At 39.3% G+C, this 22,808-nt stretch overlaps 3 protein-coding genes and 2 non-coding genes across 5 annotated transcripts; all 5 read left to right on the top strand.

The window, feature by feature from the left end:
* Positions 1 to 66: 66 nt before the first annotated feature.
* LOC139637402 (protein NipSnap homolog 2-like) lies at positions 67 to 8,054 on the top strand. Its single transcript, XM_071506078.1, has 10 exons — positions 67 to 583; positions 1,858 to 1,985; positions 2,146 to 2,191; positions 2,312 to 2,406; positions 3,605 to 3,675; positions 4,419 to 4,559; positions 4,691 to 4,722; positions 5,293 to 5,387; positions 5,717 to 5,800; positions 6,458 to 8,054. The coding sequence occupies exons 1-10, from the start codon at positions 492 to 494 to the stop codon at positions 6,520 to 6,522; spliced, it is 849 nt and encodes a 282-aa protein (XP_071362179.1). The 5' UTR covers positions 67 to 491; the 3' UTR covers positions 6,523 to 8,054.
* A 2,251-nt stretch (positions 8,055 to 10,305) lies between these two features.
* On the top strand, positions 10,306 to 17,313 carry cct6a (chaperonin containing TCP1, subunit 6A (zeta 1)). Its single transcript, XM_071506075.1, has 13 exons — positions 10,306 to 10,523; positions 11,243 to 11,306; positions 12,244 to 12,378; positions 12,524 to 12,697; positions 12,841 to 12,944; positions 13,055 to 13,325; positions 14,501 to 14,583; positions 15,045 to 15,141; positions 15,261 to 15,408; positions 15,997 to 16,130; positions 16,323 to 16,425; positions 16,765 to 16,837; positions 16,940 to 17,313. The coding sequence occupies exons 1-13, from the start codon at positions 10,387 to 10,389 to the stop codon at positions 17,010 to 17,012; spliced, it is 1,596 nt and encodes a 531-aa protein (XP_071362176.1). The 5' UTR covers positions 10,306 to 10,386; the 3' UTR covers positions 17,013 to 17,313.
* On the top strand, positions 14,274 to 14,410 carry LOC139637707 (small nucleolar RNA SNORA22). Its single transcript, XR_011694674.1, has one exon. It is a non-coding gene; the product is annotated as a small nucleolar RNA SNORA22 (small nucleolar RNA).
* Positions 15,739 to 15,878, top strand: LOC139637708 (small nucleolar RNA SNORA22). Its single transcript, XR_011694675.1, has one exon. It is a non-coding gene; the product is annotated as a small nucleolar RNA SNORA22 (small nucleolar RNA).
* Positions 17,314 to 18,035: 722 nt separating the features above from the next.
* sumf2 (sulfatase modifying factor 2) lies at positions 18,036 to 22,682 on the top strand. Its single transcript, XM_071506066.1, has 9 exons — positions 18,036 to 18,259; positions 18,357 to 18,501; positions 18,603 to 18,717; positions 19,222 to 19,266; positions 19,378 to 19,528; positions 19,770 to 19,825; positions 20,513 to 20,597; positions 20,831 to 20,972; positions 21,082 to 22,682. The coding sequence occupies exons 1-9, from the start codon at positions 18,178 to 18,180 to the stop codon at positions 21,182 to 21,184; spliced, it is 924 nt and encodes a 307-aa protein (XP_071362167.1). The 5' UTR covers positions 18,036 to 18,177; the 3' UTR covers positions 21,185 to 22,682.
* Positions 22,683 to 22,808: the final 126 nt, after the last annotated feature.

Raw genomic sequence — 22,808 nt, 5'->3', positions numbered from 1 at the left:
ATTGTCTGCATGGGGTACATATGCAAAAGCATTTTCAAATCAGTATCAGTCAATGGTAAAGTCCTGACTTGGTAATATATTATTGATATGTATTTAGTAAGTTTGCTGTAATTTACTAAGACGTATTTGGATCTGTCTGGTAGTTTATCCATTGATTGAAATGTGCTTGTGTTAATGAAAATAGTATTTGGGTCAGTCCTATGTTTTGAGACTTATGTGAGTTATATACAAAACTAAATAAGTTATATTAATTAGTCGATGGAAAATGCAAGTTATCAACAGAGATGTGCTTTGTTCAAAACCTAAAAATCAGAGTTATAGATGTAATTTCAACCACTTTCTGTGCATTATCATCAGCACACAATGGGAACTGATTCAGGTTCATGGGGTTGCGTCCTTGTAAATAACGTCAGCTCCTGCGGGACCAGCCGGGTCTGCGGCTGCAGCCCGAGTCAAACAGCCCTCGACCGACAGCAGCTTCCAGGGGAAAGATGGCGACCAGAGTCCTTCAGAGAGTGGGCAACGGCCTCAAACAGACGGGGAATGGGCTCCAGGCGAACGGACAGGTCACGCTTGTCGTAAGGTTAGACTTTCGCAAGTGGAATTTGCTATTGCAGATGCAGAGATGTCAGATAAAACGTGTTTACTTTCGGTAGAGATTGCACCAATGACATGGTCCGGCATGCTAAGTGGCTAAGCTAACGCTAACCTGATACGTTTAGGACTCCGTTCAACGGAGTTAGCTGGAGTTAGCCCCTCTAGCTCTAAAGTTGCTAACTTTACGCTAATGCTAATTATCACTCTCGAATCGCAAAGTTGTGAAGCAACTTGCATTCGCGCTCAACCTTGCGTACCTAATAATATTGTGCGATTATAAGTTATAGTTGCCATTTGCAGAAATTATACAAAAATCATAAGTGAGTTTCTGTGAGTCCCAAACTGAAAATAACTTCAAGGTCAAAATACAGCGAGTCGCTGCACAGCGGCGCTTGTTTTGATTAGAGTGTGACACAGTTTCTTGCTGCCGCAGGTTTGAGTCCTAAACTAGTTTATTATCAGAAAACTTAATACTACTCATGTGAGAAGGCTGCTTAGGCGTCTGTGTAGACTGGTCCTCTGGACATGTGCAGCATGTACAGCTTATTTCCTTCACTGTTGCTGAGGTTTCTGTAAATTGAATGAGTTGGATAGTCGAAAAGTATTTGTACCAAGTAGGCTTTTCTGTTGCAGAGGTTATTAACTACTGCACAATGCCACCTAGTGTATTTTCCTCTGATCTCAGTCTTATCATTGAATAAGTGTGTGTTCTACATTAAGTGCATACCATGAATATGTTGCATCCAACATATCAACAGTTTCTAGACTACCTCAAACATAACTTTTGATTTTCACACTGACTTAATTATAGGCCAACCGTTCACCAATTTGGATAGAAATGTAATGAACTAACAGGCCTTTCTGGAGGATTAATTGGTCTCGCTCTACACTATTAACATGAAAAGAAGGGGAAAGGATATAAGGAAAAACCTCACACGTGGTAGCTCATCATATGCTTTAGCAAAAAGAGATGTTTTAAGTTTGCTTTTAAACTTTAGTTTTGCTCCCACCAGATCACGTACTGTCAGAAATAATTTGAGTGGCCTCACTGTAGTTAGTGAGCAGGCCAGACATGGACTGCAGAGCCAAAGAGCAGGAGTAGTAAAGAAAAACAAAGGAACGTATCTTTCATTACGAAACACGAGTAAAGAACACACACCATAATTGTGTGCTGCATCTGTTGGCCTGTCTTTTATTTCTTCATTGTGTAGCAGATGAAATGCTGGTTGCATCCAACTTTTGTGTTTTGTTCCACCACAGGAGCCTTTCAGGGTTTCGTGAAGACAGCTGGTTCAAGTCTCTGTTTGTTAGAAAGGTCGACCCAAGAAAAGATGCTCACTCTCATCTGCTCGCCAAGAAAGAAGACAACAATCTGTACAAAATACAGTGTACGTATTGTTTACGACTTGGAAGTACCAGGCGGTACGCTGACCAAGATAACGCTATGTGCTCGTCAATATTTTAAGATGGATTTGAAAATGAAAAACTTTTCTGCCTAAGCTAATCTTATGGTGTGTGATCAACTTAGGTTTTGTTGTCTCTTTGCAGTTCACAACGTCAAGCCTGAATGCCTCGATGCTTACAATGAACTTTGGTAAGTCTGTCGTCCTTAACTGACTTCATTCAGTTGACCGATCAAGGTTCTGGTTTTGGAAACTGCAGATGTTTCGCATTTTTTTACACATTTGTGTGTGTGTTGCATTTGTACCCTCAGTGAGGACGTCTTGCCTTCCATCCATGCTGACCCTGAATACCCTTGTGAGCTTGTGGGCACCTGGAACACATGGTACGGAGAGCAGGATCAGGCAGGTGAGAGCGCAGATGTCTCAAGGTTACATTAACTGCACTCTGAAATACATGCAAGTGATACATCTGCTTGTGAACTGACTGATAGCCCCGGGTAGTTTAAATGAAACATTAACTTCCTTTTCAAAAGACAAAACATTAATTAAAAAGAACTGCTAAAAGGAGCAGGTGATTAATCAATCAACAGAAAGCAGCAAAAAATTTCCTCTCAAACGTGAAGAGCAATTTAGAGACTGACATTTTATAAACTAAAAGATTAATCAGATTTTTGAAGAAATAATGGACAGAGTAAGGCTTCAAAAGTGGACTGTATTGAAACACTTGCACAAATCAATGAGACATCAGTCACCTTGGAAATATATCTAATTTTTTCATCGAGCCTTGCATGTTACTTGACAGAAATACAGTAGTTTGCTGCTGCTGCTGGGAAACAGTGAGGTTTAGAGAACTTTTTTGATTTGTGACATTTTCTCTGACATTTCCTAAGAAAATTGCAGTTGCTTTCCTCCTCGGTGACACAAACCTGCACTTTGACAGCTTTGATATTGCAGTTAATTTTAGCTGTGACTGTGCTGCACTTTTCCTGGCTGCTGTCCATTTTGTTTGTATGGTGACATTTGTCCTTTCTCAGCTGTAATCTGCCTCTAATGTTAGCCTCAGTGAAGCTAATCCAAAAGGCTGCATGAGTAAAACTTGTGCACCACTTGCAGTACTTTGCTCTGAGAGATTTTGTTTACATGGAGGTGGCTGTCATGTCTGAAATTAACAGTTTTTGCAACTGATTTCTTCATTCAGTTGTGGATTTTTCAACTGGATTTCAGTATTTTATTATTATGACTCTGCTTTGTGGTGGGGTGTTTGGTTCCGATCAGGTTTAACTGATCTCGTGTGGTAGCAAAGTTGATGTTTATTACATAATTGGAAGAACTTTCATTGTCTCATTTTCATTTTAATAAATTACTAAATGTAAATATAGCAGCCATTTCACATTTTACAAGATTTTCCTTATGGGAACTGACCAGAAATTCATGGTTGATTCAGTGAATCTCATTACACCAGCTCCGCATCACAGGTGGTCTATAGAGATAAATAATTAAACCACAGTTGTTAAATTAAAAGAATATCTTACCCAAAGAAATACAGACACTCCAGGATATATTTGAGAGCATTATTTTTGGCTCTTCTGCTCCTTCTATTCTAGTTCACCTGTGGAGATATCGGGGAGGATACCCGGCTCTCACCGAAGTCATGAACAAACTCAGGCAGAATAAGGTAACAGGTGCTCGGATTAGACCAGTAACTGGCAGCGTGTTAACGGTGACGTGTTGCTCACCTTCTCTGACAGTGCACCCTTCAAATGAGATCCTACGAGCCAGTTTCTGTTTCCCTGTGTTCTGTGATTTTTCAGCTATTTGGTGTGATTGTAAATTTGGCGCAGTTATCTTCAAAAGTTATTTAGAGAAAAGTAGGTGTGTACTGTAAATAAGGTAGGTGCAGTTAATGGATCCAGCCCCCCCTTATCCATACTGTATTATTGTATCACTTTAATTGATTTTAAGAACACAATATTGTTGAAGAAAAAATGAATACAATATTTGTAAATCACAAATACATTTGACACTATATCAGGTGTCTTGCGCACATTGATGTTATTCATCAAAGCAGACACAAACTATTTAAAATGAAGCTGTTATTAATGGCAAACAGGCAGATTATTGAGATAAATTCATTTGTAAAAAATTCTGTTTAAATTTATACATTCTCACATAGATTCTAGGTAATTAACTCACAGTAACCCAGGTTATTTAAGAGCTCATGGAAGAATTTATTCATATGTATTCCAACAAAACTGAACCCATTATATAACAAATGATTTTTGTTTGTTGGAGTTGGATGCTAACTTTATCATCTTCATCTATCCTGCTATATGACCAGAGCTGTAATATTTTTACAGATGTATTCAAGAGTTGCTGGGCTGAGCCGATTTAACATGTTACCGTTTGTCATTGCTGTAGGAGTTTATGGACTACAGGAGAGAGAGAGGGAAGATGCTGCTGTCTCGTAGGAACCAGTTGCTGCTGGAATTCAGTTTCTGGAACGAACCCGTCCCTCGTTCAGGACCCAACATCTATGAGCTCCGATCATACCAACTCAGGGTAACGCTGACTCTTTCACATTAATCAGTTTCCTCCCATCATACATAGATATATGTTCCTCTCTGCTGCTCTCATGAACAGACCGACAACTTACTTTCCACATCTCTCCCCTCTTCAATTTCCTATCTCAGCCCGGGACGATGATCGAGTGGGGAAATTACTGGTAAGACATAACTTATTAAAATCTTTTTCCTTTTCTTTCTTTTGTTTTTGCACATGTATTATGAGAAAGTCATCAAAGTGCCTTCATATTGAAAGTTAGTCTGAGGATATCATGAGCTTTAGAAATTTCCTCACTACTTCTTTATTGGTTTTACAGATTGTAGCAGATGAATATGAGTCAACGGTACTTTCTGACTATGAAATCTATGCATGACTCCTAAGCATGAGCAGATAATATCACACACAATTTTTAAATTGCAAGCATAATTGACCTGTTTTTACCTGGGATTTAATATATGTGCGTATCTAATAAAATTCCTAATGATGATGAAATTTGCCTGTTAGTGTAATAAAGTCAAACATGCTGGGGAGGTTAAAACATTTCAGAGGTTATAACATCAAAATTTGATGTTCTGATTATAAAGAAATTATTGGGATAATATCTGTATCTTTTGAACATGAAAACCTACAAATTCATGGTAGTGATTTAATCAGTGCAATTCCTCAGTAACAAGCTTTGATTGTTTTTTTTTCTTTCTCTCATGTAACACAACTCTTTGTTGCTCTGCAGGGCGCGTGCTATTGAGATCCGCCAGCAGAATCATGAGGCAGTGGGAGGCTTTTTCTCACAGATAGGAAGCCTGTACACGGTTCATCACTTATGGGGTGAGCAGTGTTTCCAGGTTTAATGAACTCTGTAGTATCAGTTCAGTTCTGCAATATGAGGGCATCACTGTTTTGCAAATAATTACACAAATGTTTCTAATTTATTAGTGTACTAGCCGCATCTTTTATGCGCCCTCTCCATTTTCTCCACCAAGTATCGGTGTGACTATTCAGGAAATATATAACACACTTTTTAGATCATGGAATTAATCTATGTCATTTAAAAAGTTTAAGAGCTGAGCTATAGATTGAAGACTGTAGATATGATTTGTGAATTTGCGTTGAAATTGAAACCTAATATTTATTTATTTATTTATTTATTTATTTAGCTTACAAAGACCTTCAGTCCAGAGAAGACACCAGAAATGCAGCCTGGCAGCGTGAAGGCTGGGATGAAGTTGTTTATTACACAGGTAACTTGCCTCTTCTGTCTTTACCTTTCTGACAAAACTGGATAATATAAAACATCAACTTTGAGTGGAATCATATCACGATGATGATGTGATCTAAACATGTTATCACTTTAAAAATTTCTTTCATCCAAATGAATGATTCTGAACAAATTGTAATTTAAAACTAATAAAAATATGTTATTGAGGTTTTTGTGTTGCAGGTGCAACAACTTGAATCACATAGTTATGCATTACATTGTGTGAAATTGTGGAGATCTTATTAGTGACAATCAAGGATGGATGGATGATTTGTTTCTACATGATAAGAAAATATAAAGACAGTAGGATTGAATCAGTAGTTAATTAATCATCATTCTCACCAATTACTAAAATGCTCCAGTCTTCAGGCCGTCTAAACATAGTGTTCTGGTATGATTATAATGTAAAAAACACTCCAACAAATTCATGAAATATCAACCAAATTAAATAAGATAATACAGGTGGAAAATCACATAGGTTGTCTGTTTGTCCAGGTTACAACAGCGCATGTAAACTTTTTCTTTGTTGCGATTCTCTCACCTGATTCCTCCCAGCAACCTGTTCTCTTGTGTCCATGGGAACATACAGCACGACAAAGAAACCTGTTGCTAAGAGTGTTGTTTCCTCTTCACCCCACAGTCCCTCTCATTCAGCACATGGAATCCAGAATAATGATTCCCATGAAGACTTCGCCCTTGAAGTAGCTGCAGACACCTAGAGAACCTCTCAGCAGCCACTGCAACTATCACACTGATCTGTAGAGAGCGTAACCAACCATCAGAGTGTGCACTGCCACGGACGTTGGCATGACTTCAACACATTTTTAGTTTTTGTTTCCCTTTTTTCTTTGTGTCTTTACTCCCCTTTTCTGTGTGGGCCTAGAATGTCTTATTTCAGATGACGAGGTTAAATTGATTATCACCAAAACTGTATCTGTTACAGCAGTTACTGTGTTACTGATCCGTTAATGCACTGTGTGTAGACAAAATATAATTTGATACACTCCTCCTCTTCACTGTCTCTTTCATTGAAAGGGTCAGTTTTGAAAAGAATCATCTCGTGTTTTTTTATGATGATCTAAAAAAAAAAAAAAAAAACTTTTATCAGTGTCTGAGTGTTGAGATACCAGGAAGAGAAATGACTCAAACATTTAGCGGTTCTAGTGCTGGTCACAGGGGCTGAATATGTCTTTCATAAAAATGTGTTTCAAAAGAAAACTTGTGAGCCCTGTTGCACTACAAATCAAGCAAAAGTAACTGCCTTGAGTATCTCACAACAAAAACACTGTGCCCATATATTCATAAATTGAATACGCCTCTTTAAATATTCCAGGGATGGTCATTTTTACAAAGAGGAGTGTGCTGTTTACAAATCAGTGTTCTATAATTGACAGTGAAGCTGATTGTCAGAGATAGGGGCCCGTGTTGTGGGACCTCAGTCCGACTCTAGCTTTATATTCAGTAAAAGTTCACCAGGTATCCGCTCCTCCACTAAATACCACTTTATGTTTACATGGCTTTGATCCAGCCAGCTGATTGTTGTGTGCACCAGTAATTTCAAAATCAGCTGGACGGATCAAAAGATTCGTAATGACACTGTCATGAAGATTTACAAAAGCTGGAGTTCACAAACACACTGGTCAGAACCGGAGGTTTGACTTTAATTTAGAGAGCAGTCTTTTAATTTCTGCTCATTACAAGAATCTAGTGTCCAGATGTTGGGGTGAAGCTGCGCTGACTCAGGAGCCGCCCCCCCCCCCCCCCCCCCCCCATTTTTGTCCCCTCTATTAAACTGACTAAATCTCCAGATTCTTTTCTAACTTGAATTTTCATGACACTTGCTCTTTCAGCTGTAGAGATGGTGATTGAAATGATTAGAAAATGTTTTTTGACTTCAGCAGAACTAATCAGTATCTACAGTACAAACGTCTGTGCACTGACTGATTTGGCTGGTTCCCTATATCAAGCAATGAATTAAGGCCAAGCAGGTGATTGTGTGCTGAGATTAATGTTTATTTTTAATGGTCAGATCGTAGATATACATGGTGGGCTTATTGACCAAGCCAGAGATATGGTCAAAGCTGTATCTGTAAATGAAGTGGGGTATTCTAATTTATCTTATGATAATAAAGAGGTGGACAGGAGAGGAGTAATATCTCAGTGTGGTAAATGTGAAATGCAGTGCTTTAATAAAATTAGTTGTACATATTGAAGTAAACTTCTGATGAAAATGTAAAGAGTCTAAGAGTCTTTTATTCATCCGTGTATTGTGTGAAATTATAGTAAGAGAGTACATTCTGTGTTGTATGCTGTGACATAAGCTTTCAGCTTGTTAAACTTCTTGATCCTGTTTCTTCATTTTGAGTTCACATCCAGGAGCATATCATTCAAAACTACAGCTCACTTCCTCACATCAGACACAGTCATGGCTGGATTAGTCCCCTTTGGGCCCTGGGGCAAAACTGATGGCCCTTGCTTTACATGTCAGGTTACTCCAGGCACCCAGTAACCAGCAGACACGAGTAGTTGATTAACATTGAATTAATTTAACAGCTTTTGACAATAGATTATTCATTTTGAGTAATTTTTAAAGCAAAAATGCCAAAACTCACTGCCACCAGCTTCTAAAATTGCTCATGTCCCACTGTTAGTCAAACAGCAAAAGCTATTTGAATGTTTTAACTTGGATTTGACAAGAAGAAAAAAAGAAACTCTTCACTAGCATTTCAAACAATTTCAAGATGAATCAAATGATGTAGAACCACATATATGGAGTCAACCCGTTTTGCCCGGTTGGTGACCAGGTTTTGGAGTCTACAGGGAGAATCATCACACAGTGAACACACCAAGAAGCAAAAACCCAACAGAGCACTCACAACTCTTTATGGTGGCAGAGATTTTCTGAGTTAAAAAAAACTTCCTGTTATAAACAGACTGCAATATTTCCATATCAGAAATGTGACGTAATTTGGCCAATCAGCGCTTGTCTGGGGTGTGACTGATGCCGCCTTCAGTGTATGTCGGAAATCTGAACAAACCCTTAACCCCCCTCCTTTTTTCTTTTCAAGCAAATGACTGTACTTAACAATACTTTTCCTCTCTAGGACCTAGTGAAAGTCCTGGAAATATTTGTGACTTGTATAACAATAAGATATTATTGTGCATTATTCATGCATTATTAGTTATAATTTAGAAATATTTACAAAACAAAAATTGAGGTGCAGAGGTGGAGACAGTCTTTACATCCATCACTTAAGTAAATTCAATTCAATTCAATTTTTATTTAAAGTAAAGGGGTCAATACCACAGTAAAAGTCCTGAATTCAAATTTTTACTTAAGGAAATGTTTTAACATTAAAATTTACTTATAATATTTGTAAATCTAAACTTGAAAAGTAGCTATATCTCTGTCAATCTAGTAGAGTAAAAAGTGCAGTATTTGCCTCTAAAATGTAGAGCAGTCCAGATATTAAGTTTCATAAAAGGGAAACACTCAAGCGTATAAGTACCCCGAAATTATACTTGAGCCCAGTACTTGACTAAATATACTTTATTGTTTTCTACCACTGCTCAAATGACTCACTTTGGTCATTTGAGTTTTGAATCTATTCTATCCAAAACTAGATTTAATAAAAAAAGAAAGACATACACTCCAAGCTAACTGGGAAATTTAAATGGTGCACATGTTTCTTTGACTTTTATAAAATAATAACTTCTGTGCCTTTGTTAATAATAATATAAACCGTAGTCTCACTGAACTTTTACAAATGTTGTTTTTATGTCTGTTTGGAGGAGATGAGTGCCTCTTACTCCTACTAATTCCAACACTGGAAGCAGTCACTTAAAACTGGATCAGTGGTACCAGATTTGACTAAAAAAAAAAAGTAGAAGACAAACACTCTTCACTCATATGAAAAGATAGAAATGTTCACAAGAAACAAACAATATAATATTGCCACAGATTCAGTGAACTACAACTGGAGACCCATTTTTCTTCACCCTATATTTGTTTACATTTTGGAAAAGTATTCACTCTTAACAATACCTGCTTGACATGTACCGTCGTGTTTATTGTCAACCATCCATAAATAACCTTAATACTAAATTAAACTGTAAAAAGTGATTCTCAGGCAAGTTCTGCAGTTATATGTGCAGCCTCTTTATTATCATTTATAAACGGGTTTATGGACTTTTATCTGGATGGACATCTGAGACACAGAAATCTTCAGATAGCGTAAAACATCTAAAAATATATGTTTCATGCCTGTTTTGATTTGATTGTTCAGAGTTATGACCCACAGCCAGCACTAATGTAACCTACCCCTAATGCCCCCATGTTGATAAGTGGGCAAAACTACCATAACTAACTTGTTTTTAAAACACTCAAATATAAAAAGCAGCGCTGATGCGAAGAGGGAGTTTTAAGTTTTCCGAGCCCAGACAAGTCACGTAAAAGCACCACGACAACACGTGTTGGAGCCTTCTGGAAAAAGACTCCCCTTTCGCTAGCGTCTGAGCCCGAGCAGTGCGGACTCCCGACCGCCGCTACCTTCTTACTTTTACTTCGCCATGGCTGCCGTGAAAGCTCTGAACCCAAAAGCAGAGGTGGCCAGAGCCCAGGCCGCGCTGGCGGTTAACATCAGTGCCGCCCGGGGGCTTCAGGACGTGCTGCGAAGTAACCTGGGACCGAAGGGGACCATGAAAATGTGAGTGCTGCCGAAGCCCTTTGTGCAGCGTGTGTTCTGTGCTAGCTCGTTAGCAGCTAACGTTAGCTTCAACTCACCGGCAACGGCGTAATCATTCTGAGTCATTCCGTCACCACTTCATTATGTGTTTAATTGAAAATCGGAAAGCCTCCCCCGTTAGCTACTTGATCATTCTCCACCACAAAAAAACAAATAAACTATATAACATTTTTCTGCCAGCTGAGGCCTCCAGTCGCTCAACGGATAACGGATTTTCCCGGCGCATGTTGCCCTGCCCAGTCATCGTCATGATCCGCTTTGACAACCGCAGAGCTAACGTTAGCATGAGTAGCAGCCGGTTAGCAGATGATGCTAACGCTAATACCGTCACTTTGAGTTTCGGCTAGGACTCGGCTAGCTGCTGCTACCGTGGCTTAACATTAATCAGTGTGATTGATAAGCGAATTTATGACTTGATCACTGCTCAACGTTAGTTAATTTGATCAGCGCCAGGTGGGATATTACAGGAAGTTCAATCAGCTAATAGCACACAGCTAACAACTGCTACTGACAGTTAGCCCAGGAAACTGATTTATGCACAAGGCATGTCTGACTGAAAACTTTAACCTCTGCTGACAAACTGTCGACAATCACTTTATGATCTGACAGCGGGTCTGCAGAGAAGCAGCCTCTGCTCTGCCCGGTTAACTCTAACCCTTCCCCGCCTGTTTGCTCCACAGGCTGGTGTCTGGAGCAGGAGACATTAAGCTGACCAAAGATGGCAACGTCTTGTTACATGAGATGGTAAGGAAGTGCAAAGCTGTAAAACGATTCTGCTTATTCTCCCGTTTTTATGCATTGTTAACACTGTGACCACACCCTTTGTATGTATCTGTGTGGCGATGCATTCAAGACCTGTGTAATTATTTCTTTGCACATTTTAGGACTGAACCATGTGCAGAAAATCACACTATTTCAGTTGGAGTGGTCATTTTTGCATTTATTTTTTTATTGAAAAAAAAAAAATATATATATATATATATATATAAAAATGAAAAAGATGATGATGTAAATAATTTGCTGGGTGTTGTACCAAACAAGCATGATCCCTCACTTCTGATGAATATGATTTGTAGCTCGGGGGCATCTGTGTAGCACCACGATGTTTCATTTGTGCTGCATTGTGACACATTTCATCTTTTTATGAAGAAAATTGCAGCTCCTGCTATTTGGATATTGCACATGACAAAACTGACAGCAGGCTTTACACACCTGGACAGATTTGCTTTGAGATTGTAATCTTGATTAGTTAATAGCAACACTGAAATCACAGTTTTGCCTGTCTTATGTGTATACATTTAGAAAAGTTCTTGTTTGCTGCTTATGTCGGGAAATCATTTATTATTTGGAATATGGCTTCTTTTGTTATTGTAGAAAGGTATCAAACGTATGGTTTTGCCACCTTATGGGACGCAAAACCACAACTTGGTCAAAGTGATCAACACTAAATCTCACACCCTCAGTCCTTCAGTGTCTTGCTTTATAAACATGCTTACATTGACATTTTTTTTTCACTTTTTTTCACATTCACATCTCAACCAGCTGAGATTATTATTGAAAATAATCATCAGTTGCAGCTCTATTGTTCTATGAATGGTGAAGGGGTTTTGCATAACCATTGTAATGACAACTTTGGTTTTGATGTTTTTACACTGTTTTTTTTTTTTTTTTGTCTTTTCAGCAAATTCAGCACCCAACAGCATCACTGATTGCAAAGGTCGCTACAGCACAGGATGACATCACAGGAGACGGAACAACCTCTAACGTCCTCATCATCGGTGAACTGCTGAAGCAGGCTGACCTCTACGTGTCAGAGGTAAAAGAGAAAGCCTGTAAAACTGTAAAGTCAAATTTTTAGTAACCTAATTCGGTATGTGAATCCTTTCAGACTCCATGTCAGTTTTCACTATTTCAAACAGGATACATTTCTTTCAATAACTCCCCTTGGTTTCTTGCTGCAGGGTCTTCATCCAAGAATCATTGCTGAGGGCTTTGAGGCAGCAAAAGAGAAAGCCTTGGCTGTTCTGGAGGAGGTGAAGGTGACTCGGGAAATGGACAGAGAGACCCTCATCAACGTTGCACGCACTTCTCTCAGGACCAAGGTCCACGCAGAGCTGGCAGATCTGCTCACTGAGGTAAGACATGAGGGAATGGAGCTCAACATACAGGAGCATTTGGAAGCTTTCATATCTTAAAGGGTCCTACCGCACTGAGTTAATTATTATTACTTCCTCTAATTATTGTGCTGTGAGATGACAACTGATTTGTCTGTCTGCAGGCTGTAGTAGATGCTGTGCTGGCTATCGCTAAACCCAATGAACCCACTGACCTGTACATGGTGGAAATCATGGAGATGAAGCATAAGACCGACTGCGACACACAGTGAGTTTCAAGAAAGACTTGGAGCAAGAGGCAATTCATCCTGCTACTGATAGTTACTGATTGTGGTGCACAGGGGTCCCAGCATCAGTTTCTTTGTTTCTCTTTCTCAGGCTGATCAGAGGTTTGGTGTTGGACCATGGTGCACGACATCCAGACATGAAGAAGAGGGTGGAGGATGCCTATGTGCTGACTTGCAATGTCTCCTTGGAGTATGAAAAGACAGAGGTCAACTCTGGCTTCTTCTACAAGAGCGCAGGGGAGAGGGAGAAGCTTGTGGCTGCAGAAAGGAAGTTCATTGAGGATCGTGTGCAGAAGATCATTGCCCTGAAGAACAAAGTCTGTCCCAATGGGGAGAAGGGCTTTGTCGTCATTAACCAGAAGGTATGCTTGAAGATGATTAATGTGGCATCAATGTTTTACCTGCAGGGAACTTGCGCTGTAGTTCTGTGCCTCTGTACTGGGAGCAATTCATACATGAACTCATTTACAGTGCTTAATTTCAAAGTGTGCATTAAAAAACAACCAATTTAAAGTACAAAAAAACCACTGTGCAGGATGATAAAAGCATCACACAACCAGTCATTTAAAACAGTGAAGGATTTTAGGAAATGAGCAGAAAATCAATATGCTGGAGGTATTTTTTTTTTAAAGAGCAAAGATCTGTTCATAGTCGTACATTCAGAGTTCCCTGGATAGCAGATGTTTACAGTCAGTTGTCACATCTGTATAATGTACAAACAATGCTTTCTAGAGGTCACAGCAATGAGCTGATGAAGCTCTTTTGGCTAATGTTAGAAAAGAAATGCCTCAAATTACCTTTTCACATCCAGCAGAGATGGAGCAACACAGGTGTCCCATTAGAATCAAAAAATCATTTAAGAACTGGTTTGGTTTGGTTGATTAACTCGGAGAAAAAAAGAGTTTGTTTGGGTTTGTAGATGTTTGTTTTAACTCTGCTTCTCAGAGGGATCAGCAGCTCTGGGAACATGTTCACATTACATTGGCTAATTTGAGTTGATGCTATGTTAGAAATTCTGCTTAATGAACCTTTAGATGATATTGATACAATATTATCCCAAGAGAGTTTGTCTCTATGGAAGTCTCCTCTCTGAATCGGTTTTCTTTTTGACTTTGTTTGGCCTCAATAACTGAGTCTATACAACAAACATTAGTTAGATAAAAGTAAACACAAATGTCTGATGTATCAAACCTGTTTTAAATCAGGTTTCTGCCTCTAAAAGACTCTGTCAGTAATTCTCTTCACCAAGTTACAGGCCCATTTCACACTTGATTTATGAATCCTAAGCATTTTCTGATCAATCCTTTTAAGTGCACAGTGAACACCCAAGGAAGCTTATGTGGCTCGCCCTGGTCTTTTCTATCTGTGCTACAGTAAATCTGATCTGTACCTCTGCATGAGGAGAGCCCATTCCTCTCCTGCATGTATTCAGCGGATCAGAATAATATTTACATCACTGAAATTGACATGAGTGCACAGCGACTTGTTTCCCTAAAGGGAAGTTTGATCTCTTTGATGTCATTTCTCTGTTGCGTAGGGTATCGACCCATTCTCCTTGGATGCCCTAGCCAAGGAAGGCATTGTAGCCCTGCGCAGGGCAAAGAGGAGGAACATGGAGAGGTAATGAAGATATTTTCACTTGTAGAAGTATAAGTGGCCTTTTCTGTACAATGGAAATGTTGCAGTTGCTCCGTTTTTGGGGTGAGCACCTGTTTAGAAGCAGAATTTACAACATTCTTTACAAGATGGAAAAATGGCTTATAAAATTTTTAAAAGTATAAATATGTTTGAATAAAAAATGTTACACAAAACCAACTTAGTATAGACTAATTAATAGTTAGAAGTGTGCTGGGAAACTGGTTTTTCTTTAGACTGCGATGAGACATACTTAAAAATAACGCTGCTGGTTATCTCTTCTTAACAATATGAAGACTGTCATCTTTGCTGACTTCATTAGTAGTTTTATTTTGCTAAGCCACAAGGGAGCGCCCTTCACATTGTGCCCTGACATCAGGATGGGGACACGCTGTCCACAACTGCTTTGAATTATACTTAGTGTTTTTTTTTTCCCCCCCTGGCAGGCTCACCCTCGCTTGCGGCGGCATTGCCATGAATTCAGTTGATGACCTCACACCTGAGTGTTTGGGACATGCTGGGTTGGTTTATGAATACACGCTGGTGAGTATTTATCTTGATGTCTTCTTCAATTCCCCCCCCCTCCCACTCTGTCTGTTTGTGGATTTTATATATTGAAGATGTTGAGGCAGAGCTGTTAATGTCCCCACTCGTGTTTGCAGGGAGAGGAGAAGTACACATTCATCGAGAAGTGTGGGAACCCTCGCTCGGTTACCCTGCTGGTGAAGGGACCCAACAAACACACCCTCACACAGATCAAAGATGCTGTCAGAGATGGTCTGCGGGCAGTTAAGAACGCCATAGAAGATGGTAAGAGACTAATGAACCTGAAACTTAAATTTGTTTGTAAGTTTGGCTTATTGACTTAATATTTGGCAATTGCAGTTTTTAAAATTCAATATAATTAAGAAAGGTTTTCCTGTCTAAAGTGATTCTGTAAAGCCCTTTCAGACTTTGCTATACAAATGTCACAGGGATAAATAACATGTATATAAACAACATAACAAGTGTCCTCTTGGGAAAACTAGCTCCACTTATTTTTCTTTATTCAGCTTCTCTTGATTCTGATTGTATCACAAAATATCTGAAGTAAAGATAAGTTTCTATCTTCTTCCTTTGGTAAAATGCAGTTGGTCTCATTTGCACAGCGAACACCCAAGGATGCTAACGTCATGGCTCTCCCTGGTCTCCCATGTCTGTGCTACAGCGACTCTGGTCTTTTCCTCTGCATTAGGAGAGTTTCAGTCTCTCCTACATGTATTCAGCTGATCAGAACAACCCCCCCCAAAGTGTCTTTTAATCAGTGATCCACTTTTGTTGAAACGCACCGTGCTCGTCTCACTGAGGCAGTCGTATTTGTGTTTTCTGAGCATCCTCTTTTCATCCTTGTCTCTTCAGGTAGTGTTGTGTCCGGCGCGGGTGCGTTTGAGGTGGCTGTGGCAGACGCTCTGGTAAAACACAAACCCAATGTTAAAGGCAGAGCCCAGCTGGGAGTCCAAGCATTTGCAGATGCTCTCCTAGTCATCCCCAAGGTGAGGGTTTTGTTTCCTTACCTTTTATATTTTGCTTCTCTATTGTACTGCTGATTATAATCCCTGGTCCTCCTACTCGTGTTTATCATTAGACAGGAAAAAACGGTGAAATTGATTTGTTGTCTGTTAGTATTCAAACTTAATCAACCTCTGCTGATTTGATTTAATTTAATGATGCATCTTCCTTTGTAGGTTTTGGCCCAGAACTCTGGCCTTGACCCACAGGAGACTGTGCTGAAGCTGCAGATGGAGTACAAAGAGTCTGGTCAGCTCGTTGGAGTGGACCTCAGCACAGGTCAGACCCACAGCACACCATAAATAGACAATTATGTTCATCTTACTGTTTCAAGACATCTGAAATACATCACGTACTCACTTTTAAACAGATGTCAAAGTTAATTGGCAAAAGGCTGAATTATCCCAAAGCACAACAGCCGCAGAGCAAAAATGTTTGTAGTGAAGCCTCACCTCCCTCTTCATATCGCAAAGGAACAACACAATATATGAGACTTGTGTCCATTAACTCCAAGACTGGATATTTGTACTTTGAATCATGGTTATCTTATTTTTAAGCTGTTCTCAGGTTTATTTGAGGTGTGATTCTTTCTCACAACCTTTAAATCCTGTTTTCCAGGGGAACCCATGGTGGCAGGAGATGCAGGTGTATGGGACAATTACAGCGTCAAGAAACAGCTTCTCCATTCATGGTGAGATTATACATTTCTAAACTACACAAGACCAGTGGAATATTTTAAATTGTCCTGATTTATCGTCTCCTCATTAATATGTGGGTCTGTTTTTCTTCACAGCACGGTGATCGCCAGCAACATTTTGTTGGTGGATGAGATCATGCGAGCTGGAATGTCTTCTCTCAGAGGTTAAAGGTCAAGTTAAGAAGCTGCAGCCGTTATCATACTCACAGGGATAGTTGTTTACCTTGATGGTTCAGTCAACGTGTTCCCGCTCTTGGCACTCTGAAGCACCCCAGTCTGATGGACAGCCTGCTGTAAACACCAGGGCATCCATCACAGTCTGAAACCATTGTTATGCTAGTCATGTTTTTTTTTCATGGATTTGTCAACGCTTCCTTCTGATTGGTTTATTTATGAGATTTTGTTAAAAGCACTGACCTCTGCCACCCAGTTTTGTTTCTACCCATTAAAGGTTTTCTTGGCTCCTGAAAGAGTTGGTTGTTTGTTTTTCTGTGAAGAGTGAATGGATCAAAAATACTTGTCTGCTTGGCAGAATGCATGAATGTAATGGACCACACTTAGACTAAAACAGTAACAACCAGTGGAAGGATGGAACAGGTGCATATACAGTAGTATAATCTTTTTGGTGCCTAAGTGTTTCTGTTTTCTAATACTTATATTTAACTATATTACAGAGCAAAATATTTACTCCACTGAAAAGCATGATGTAGTTTGCAGATAAAGTTACAGATATAAAACTCACAAATAAAATAAGCTCATAGTATAGATTAAAGTCCCTGGAGGTAGATGAGGATGTTAAACGTAGCCTTAACTCGACCAGCTACAAATGTAATTCTCACAGACTAATGCATCAATTATAAAAATCCGTCTATGTATATATATATATATATATATATATATATATATATCTTTTATTCAGGATATTCTCATACTGCAAAACACGCCCTCATAATCGCATTGCTAAAATATCAGATTCAGCGAAACTTTGTTTTCTCTGACATGGAAAGTTTCAGTTATTAAATTCTTTTCTTTTCTCAAATGTACCATGGACATAAATTAGCATAGATTTCGGCGATCCCATCAAAACAAGAAACAGGGTTATTTGCTTTAATATGCTGCAACTTAATTCTTTGTCGTTGGTGCAGGGAAGTTAAAAAGTAAAGCGGAACCTTCTGTTTATACCCGGAGCCCGGTTGTCGTTGCACCCATGTCCGTTGCGACCGTGAAATGTGTCCGCCAGTAAAGGAGGAGAATGTATGCGTTAAATTGAGTCCTGCTGCTCGGTCTCTAAAACTTTGCCTATACTTTATGTGTAATTACGTGAAGCTAATTGAATGTTAGCTCAAACAAGCTCGTCGAAAATGAACTTTAAAACCGTGTCCTGGATATCTGCTGTGTTTTTTCTGGCAGTGGCAGGTAAGAGCTCTGCTTTTCGCCTCTGAACATACCCGAAAAGAAAATTATATTGATGTTTAATCGACCTGACCTGGACAATTTTCCCCCGACTAAACAGCGGAGGAGATGCTGAATATACCAGGAGGAAAGATGTTAATGGGAACCAGAGCAGCTGATGGGAGAGATGGAGAGTCCCACACCAAGGAGGTTACACTGGGGCCTTTCAAAATAGACAAATATCCTGTCACGAATTCCGACTTCAGGTAATAAATCGTTAAACCTGACAATGAGGTGGATCACAAGTTGGATAAAAGGTTGAATAGGTTTTTAAAAAAGCCACTGACGTTGCCTTCATTCTCCACAGAGACTTTGTGAGAGCGCAGAAGTACAAAACCGAAGCTGAGACCTTTGGCTGGAGCTTTGTGTTTCAAGACTTTGTGCCTGAGGAGCTGAAGAGCAAAGTCACACAGAAAATTGAGGTACAAGGATGCGTTATGTTGTAATCAAAGGATAAGGCTGGAAGTAATACACAATATGCAATATAGACCAGATCTAGGTATTTGGACCCATTTTTGTGCTTCAGTCTCTGTGTTTCAGCACATTCAATTTGGAATAAAATAATGGATACTACATTAAAATGTCAAGTCTCAGCTTTGACTTGAAGAGGTTACATCACTATTGAAATAATTGTGTGGGAGAAATTGTCCTTTCAACACGTACCGTCCAAATTGCAAGGGTTCCAAAGTAATTCAACGCTTGGCTACTACCTGCTTCTTGCACAGCTCTTTGTCGTTTCAATGTTAGTTCATGCACAAAACAGCTTGTGCCTCAGAGCTGATGGGGGTGAAGCTGTCCATCAATATGAGGAGAAAGAGCTGACCATGCAAGTGAAGAAGACCTCCTGTGCCATATAAACCTCCAAAACTATTAAATCATGAACCTTGTGAATAACTTTCCGTTTTACCTCATTGTTTCTCCTCCAGTCTGCTCCTTGGTGGTTGCCTATAGAGCGGGTGTTTTGGAGACAGGTGAGGTTCTATATTTCGGCTTGGATTTCTGTTTTTTTCCCACCGTTTTCTGTAACCTTCCATCAAGCCTCCATCGCCCGCCTTTCACCCCTTTGACTCTCTGCTGTGCAGCCTGCAGGACCAGGTTCAGGCATTCGTGAGCGCCTGGACTTCCCAGTGGTTCAGGTGAGCTGGAATGATGCTCAGGCCTTCTGCCAGTGGAAGGGCAAGAGACTGCCCACAGAGGAGGAGTGGGAGTGGGCTGCACGTGGGGGGCTGCAAGGTAAACAGTTTATACACTGAAACCTCAGAATATACAGTGGGGTCCTTTCCCATCTCGACCCCTGCACTGCATGTGCCACTGTTATAATAGAGATTTGTATCATGTTTCAGATAAAATACACATGAGATGTGTCTTCAAGAGTCAAAGAGGAAATAGGGGAAACTAGTTTTCATGACCACCTAGCTCAGTAATCAGTGTATAATTTGCTGTGCTTTTATCTCTTCACTGTCTTGTTTTTCAGGTCGGACCTATCCGTGGGGAAACAAGTTCCAGGCCAACAGAACCAACCTATGGCAGGTCAGACTATTACTGTAATGCATATAGCCTTAGCATTAGCACAGTATATAGTCCTTATAGGATGCTCTGACTAGGATTCACTGATATGATTATTTTAAACATATCAAAAACACTGAGATGTGAGTTTACCGCTCATGTCTGCAGAAAATGATTCAACTTTCTTTGGCTGAATATACAAATTTGGTTGATCAAGTCATGTAAGACCTATCTATCCAAACGCAATTATGTGTTGTTTGTAAATAGACCCTGATGCAGTCAGAATTAGGGGTGAGTTCTGAATCCGGGTCCAAGTTGGTAAAATAAATAGATTCATTAAGATCCGTGGCCAACAAATTCCTTAGTGCAATGTTTGTCTGCTAATTGGTTCTTAAATCATGATAAAATTACCAATTGTGTCGTTGACCTGATTGAAAGGATCAAGATTCTCAAAAAGTGAGTTGTTACACAAAACAGTTGAACAGATGTCTTCAATCCCACCCAAACAAACCACTCAGACAAGATTCAAGAAGGGATTTGAAATATTTCGGGTTCGATAAGCAGGTTTGGAACTGGGTTCAGATTCAATATCAAATCCCACCCCCAGTGAACACCAATAGATAATGTCAATATATGTTCACACAAAAGCATGTGAAAAGAAAAAAAACATGCTGCGTAATAACTAACTGATGTTTTTTCTGCATGTTGTAGGGATCATTTCCAGATGGAGACACTGCAGAGGATGGATACCATGGCATTTCTCCTGTCACAGCATTTCCTCCTCAGAACAACTATGGTAACTGACCCTTAGATAAATAAAAAATATAATATTTGAAGTGCTGCACTGTAACACAGATATCTGAAGAAGATGTTACAGAAACATATTAAAACCAAAGAGAGTAATCTGATCGCTTCTAGCTTTGAGAAACATTTGATTAGGTCAAAGGGAAAAAATGTGAAAGATGGTGAAGGTGTATTTTTGCTGCATGCGTCTTAATATTACAAGAATAATGTTCAATCTTCCTGCAGGGCTTTATGACATGATGGGAAACACATGGGAATGGACATCCACACCCTTTCCTGGAGTGCAGCCAATGTATGTGCTGCGTGGAGGCTCCTGGATCGACACGGTGGACGGTTCAGCCAATCATAAGGCTGGAGTCACAACCAGGTGGGTGATTTTAAATTAAAAAAAAAAAAATCCACAGTATTTTCAGACCCTACAGAGCAACTGTGCAGCAGACCTGACTGACTGATGGTTATGATTGTGGGTCCTGCAGGATGGGAAACACTCCTGACTCCGCCTCTGATAACCTGGGATTCAGGTGTGCTGCCAACAATGGACACAAACAAGGGAAGAGAAAAGACAAAACAGAACTGTAGCAACAAACAGGAAGTTTACAGACAAGCAAGAATATTACATGAAGGACAGTAATGTTCATTTCAACCAGGTTTTAGTAATGGATCTTACGACTTTCAAGCTGAAAAAAAAGGTACCAATGAAATCTTAATGACTAAGATTGACTATTAATAAATGATGATGGTAACAGGAAGGCATGAGTGTAGGAACAAACTGTATTTCTCCCGTGGAGAGCTTAGATTTTTTTATGAATTTGATAAAAAATAAACACAAACATACTAATACATAACATCAATAAATAAATCATTTTCCAAAAAGTCCCTTTTACTGTTTTTCATAACAAAGGCGCACATCCTAAAAAATGAAAATCCCATGTGAACAATTTTACTGGTTTGACTGAAGACACACACAGAGAGTGTGTGTTTTCACTGAATGGAAGAAATAGGACACTGTGTGTGCGACCGTCAGCACTGGTGTTGTTCCTTCCACATACTGGGATCTGTCTTTTTGTTGTCTCTTGATGTGACTGGAGAGTAAATTGGTCCTTTGGTTTAGTGACAGGCTCCTCTAATCCTGTCTTTGTCTTTTTGTTTACTTTCTCATGGGGAGTGGCCAGCCGAGGGGTCGTTTGGACTGAGTCTGTGAAACACCACAGAGAAAGTCTTTTATCAGAGGTTTGTTTAAGTATCAACTGTCAAGAGCTGTCTTTCTTTCCACAAGAAACCACCTCACCACGCAAAAGTAAAATTTAATAGTGACACTGAATCATTTTTTCATTGTTAAATATTTTCACATGGCAACAACAGACAACTGGCTGTTTTGTTCTTGTAACACAACCAAACAGTAGGACATTAAAAATAGATGCAATGAACATTAACAGAAGACTATGGATCTCTGTTATACCAGCCCCACAGTTCTCTCTGTCTGACCGTAACAACATACAACTACCAACATCTCTAAATATATTTTTTGTTTGAATAAAAAATAAAATGTAAACATTACATTTCTTCATTATACACAGGTTTATGTGCTGCACCGTTGCTTTTCTAGACCCCAGGGAGTCACTGTTCCCAGCCAAAAATCTGTCCTGCATGTAACCTCCCATAAAAGAGTGAATCGCTGATTTAACAAATGAAATAAAATGTGTTACTCCATGAGCTTCAAAGGTACTGGTTACCAGGGGACAGAACCAGGCTAGTTATTTGCCCCTGTTTCTAGTCTTCATGCTAAGCTAAACTAACCAGCTACATCCAGGCTGTAGCTTCATATTATCTAAAAGACACGAACGTGTCATCGATCCTCTCATCTAATTCTCAGAAAGAGCACAAATAAACTTTATTACTCAAAATATCAAACTTTTCCTCTAAGTAACTTTGGGTGATTAAAATTTTATTTTTTCATAAAACAAGACGAGGTTTCGTAAAACAACAAGGCAATTAAGTCATTAAAAAAGAGATAAAATGCATTAACAAAAGACAAATAAGACAATATAAAAAGACATTTCAATAGGATTTACCAGTAAAATAAAATAAATGATAAAAACAAGCTTGAATAAAATAAGACAAACAGGAGAATTAATTGTTTTGAATATAAATCAACTGGTTTTACATTGTTTTGGGTTATATAACAATTAAAACTAAAATGTAA

The sequence above is a fragment of the Trachinotus anak genome, unplaced genomic scaffold (genome assembly GCF_046630095.1).
Source record: "Trachinotus anak isolate AG129_WGS33_773 ecotype Australia unplaced genomic scaffold, CSIRO_AGI_Tana_v1 ptg000020l, whole genome shotgun sequence".
Lineage (NCBI taxonomy): Eukaryota > Metazoa > Chordata > Actinopteri > Carangiformes > Carangidae > Trachinotus > Trachinotus anak.
The sequence above is the reverse complement of the archived record's forward strand: the minus strand, read 5'-3'. Positions and strand labels throughout refer to the sequence as shown.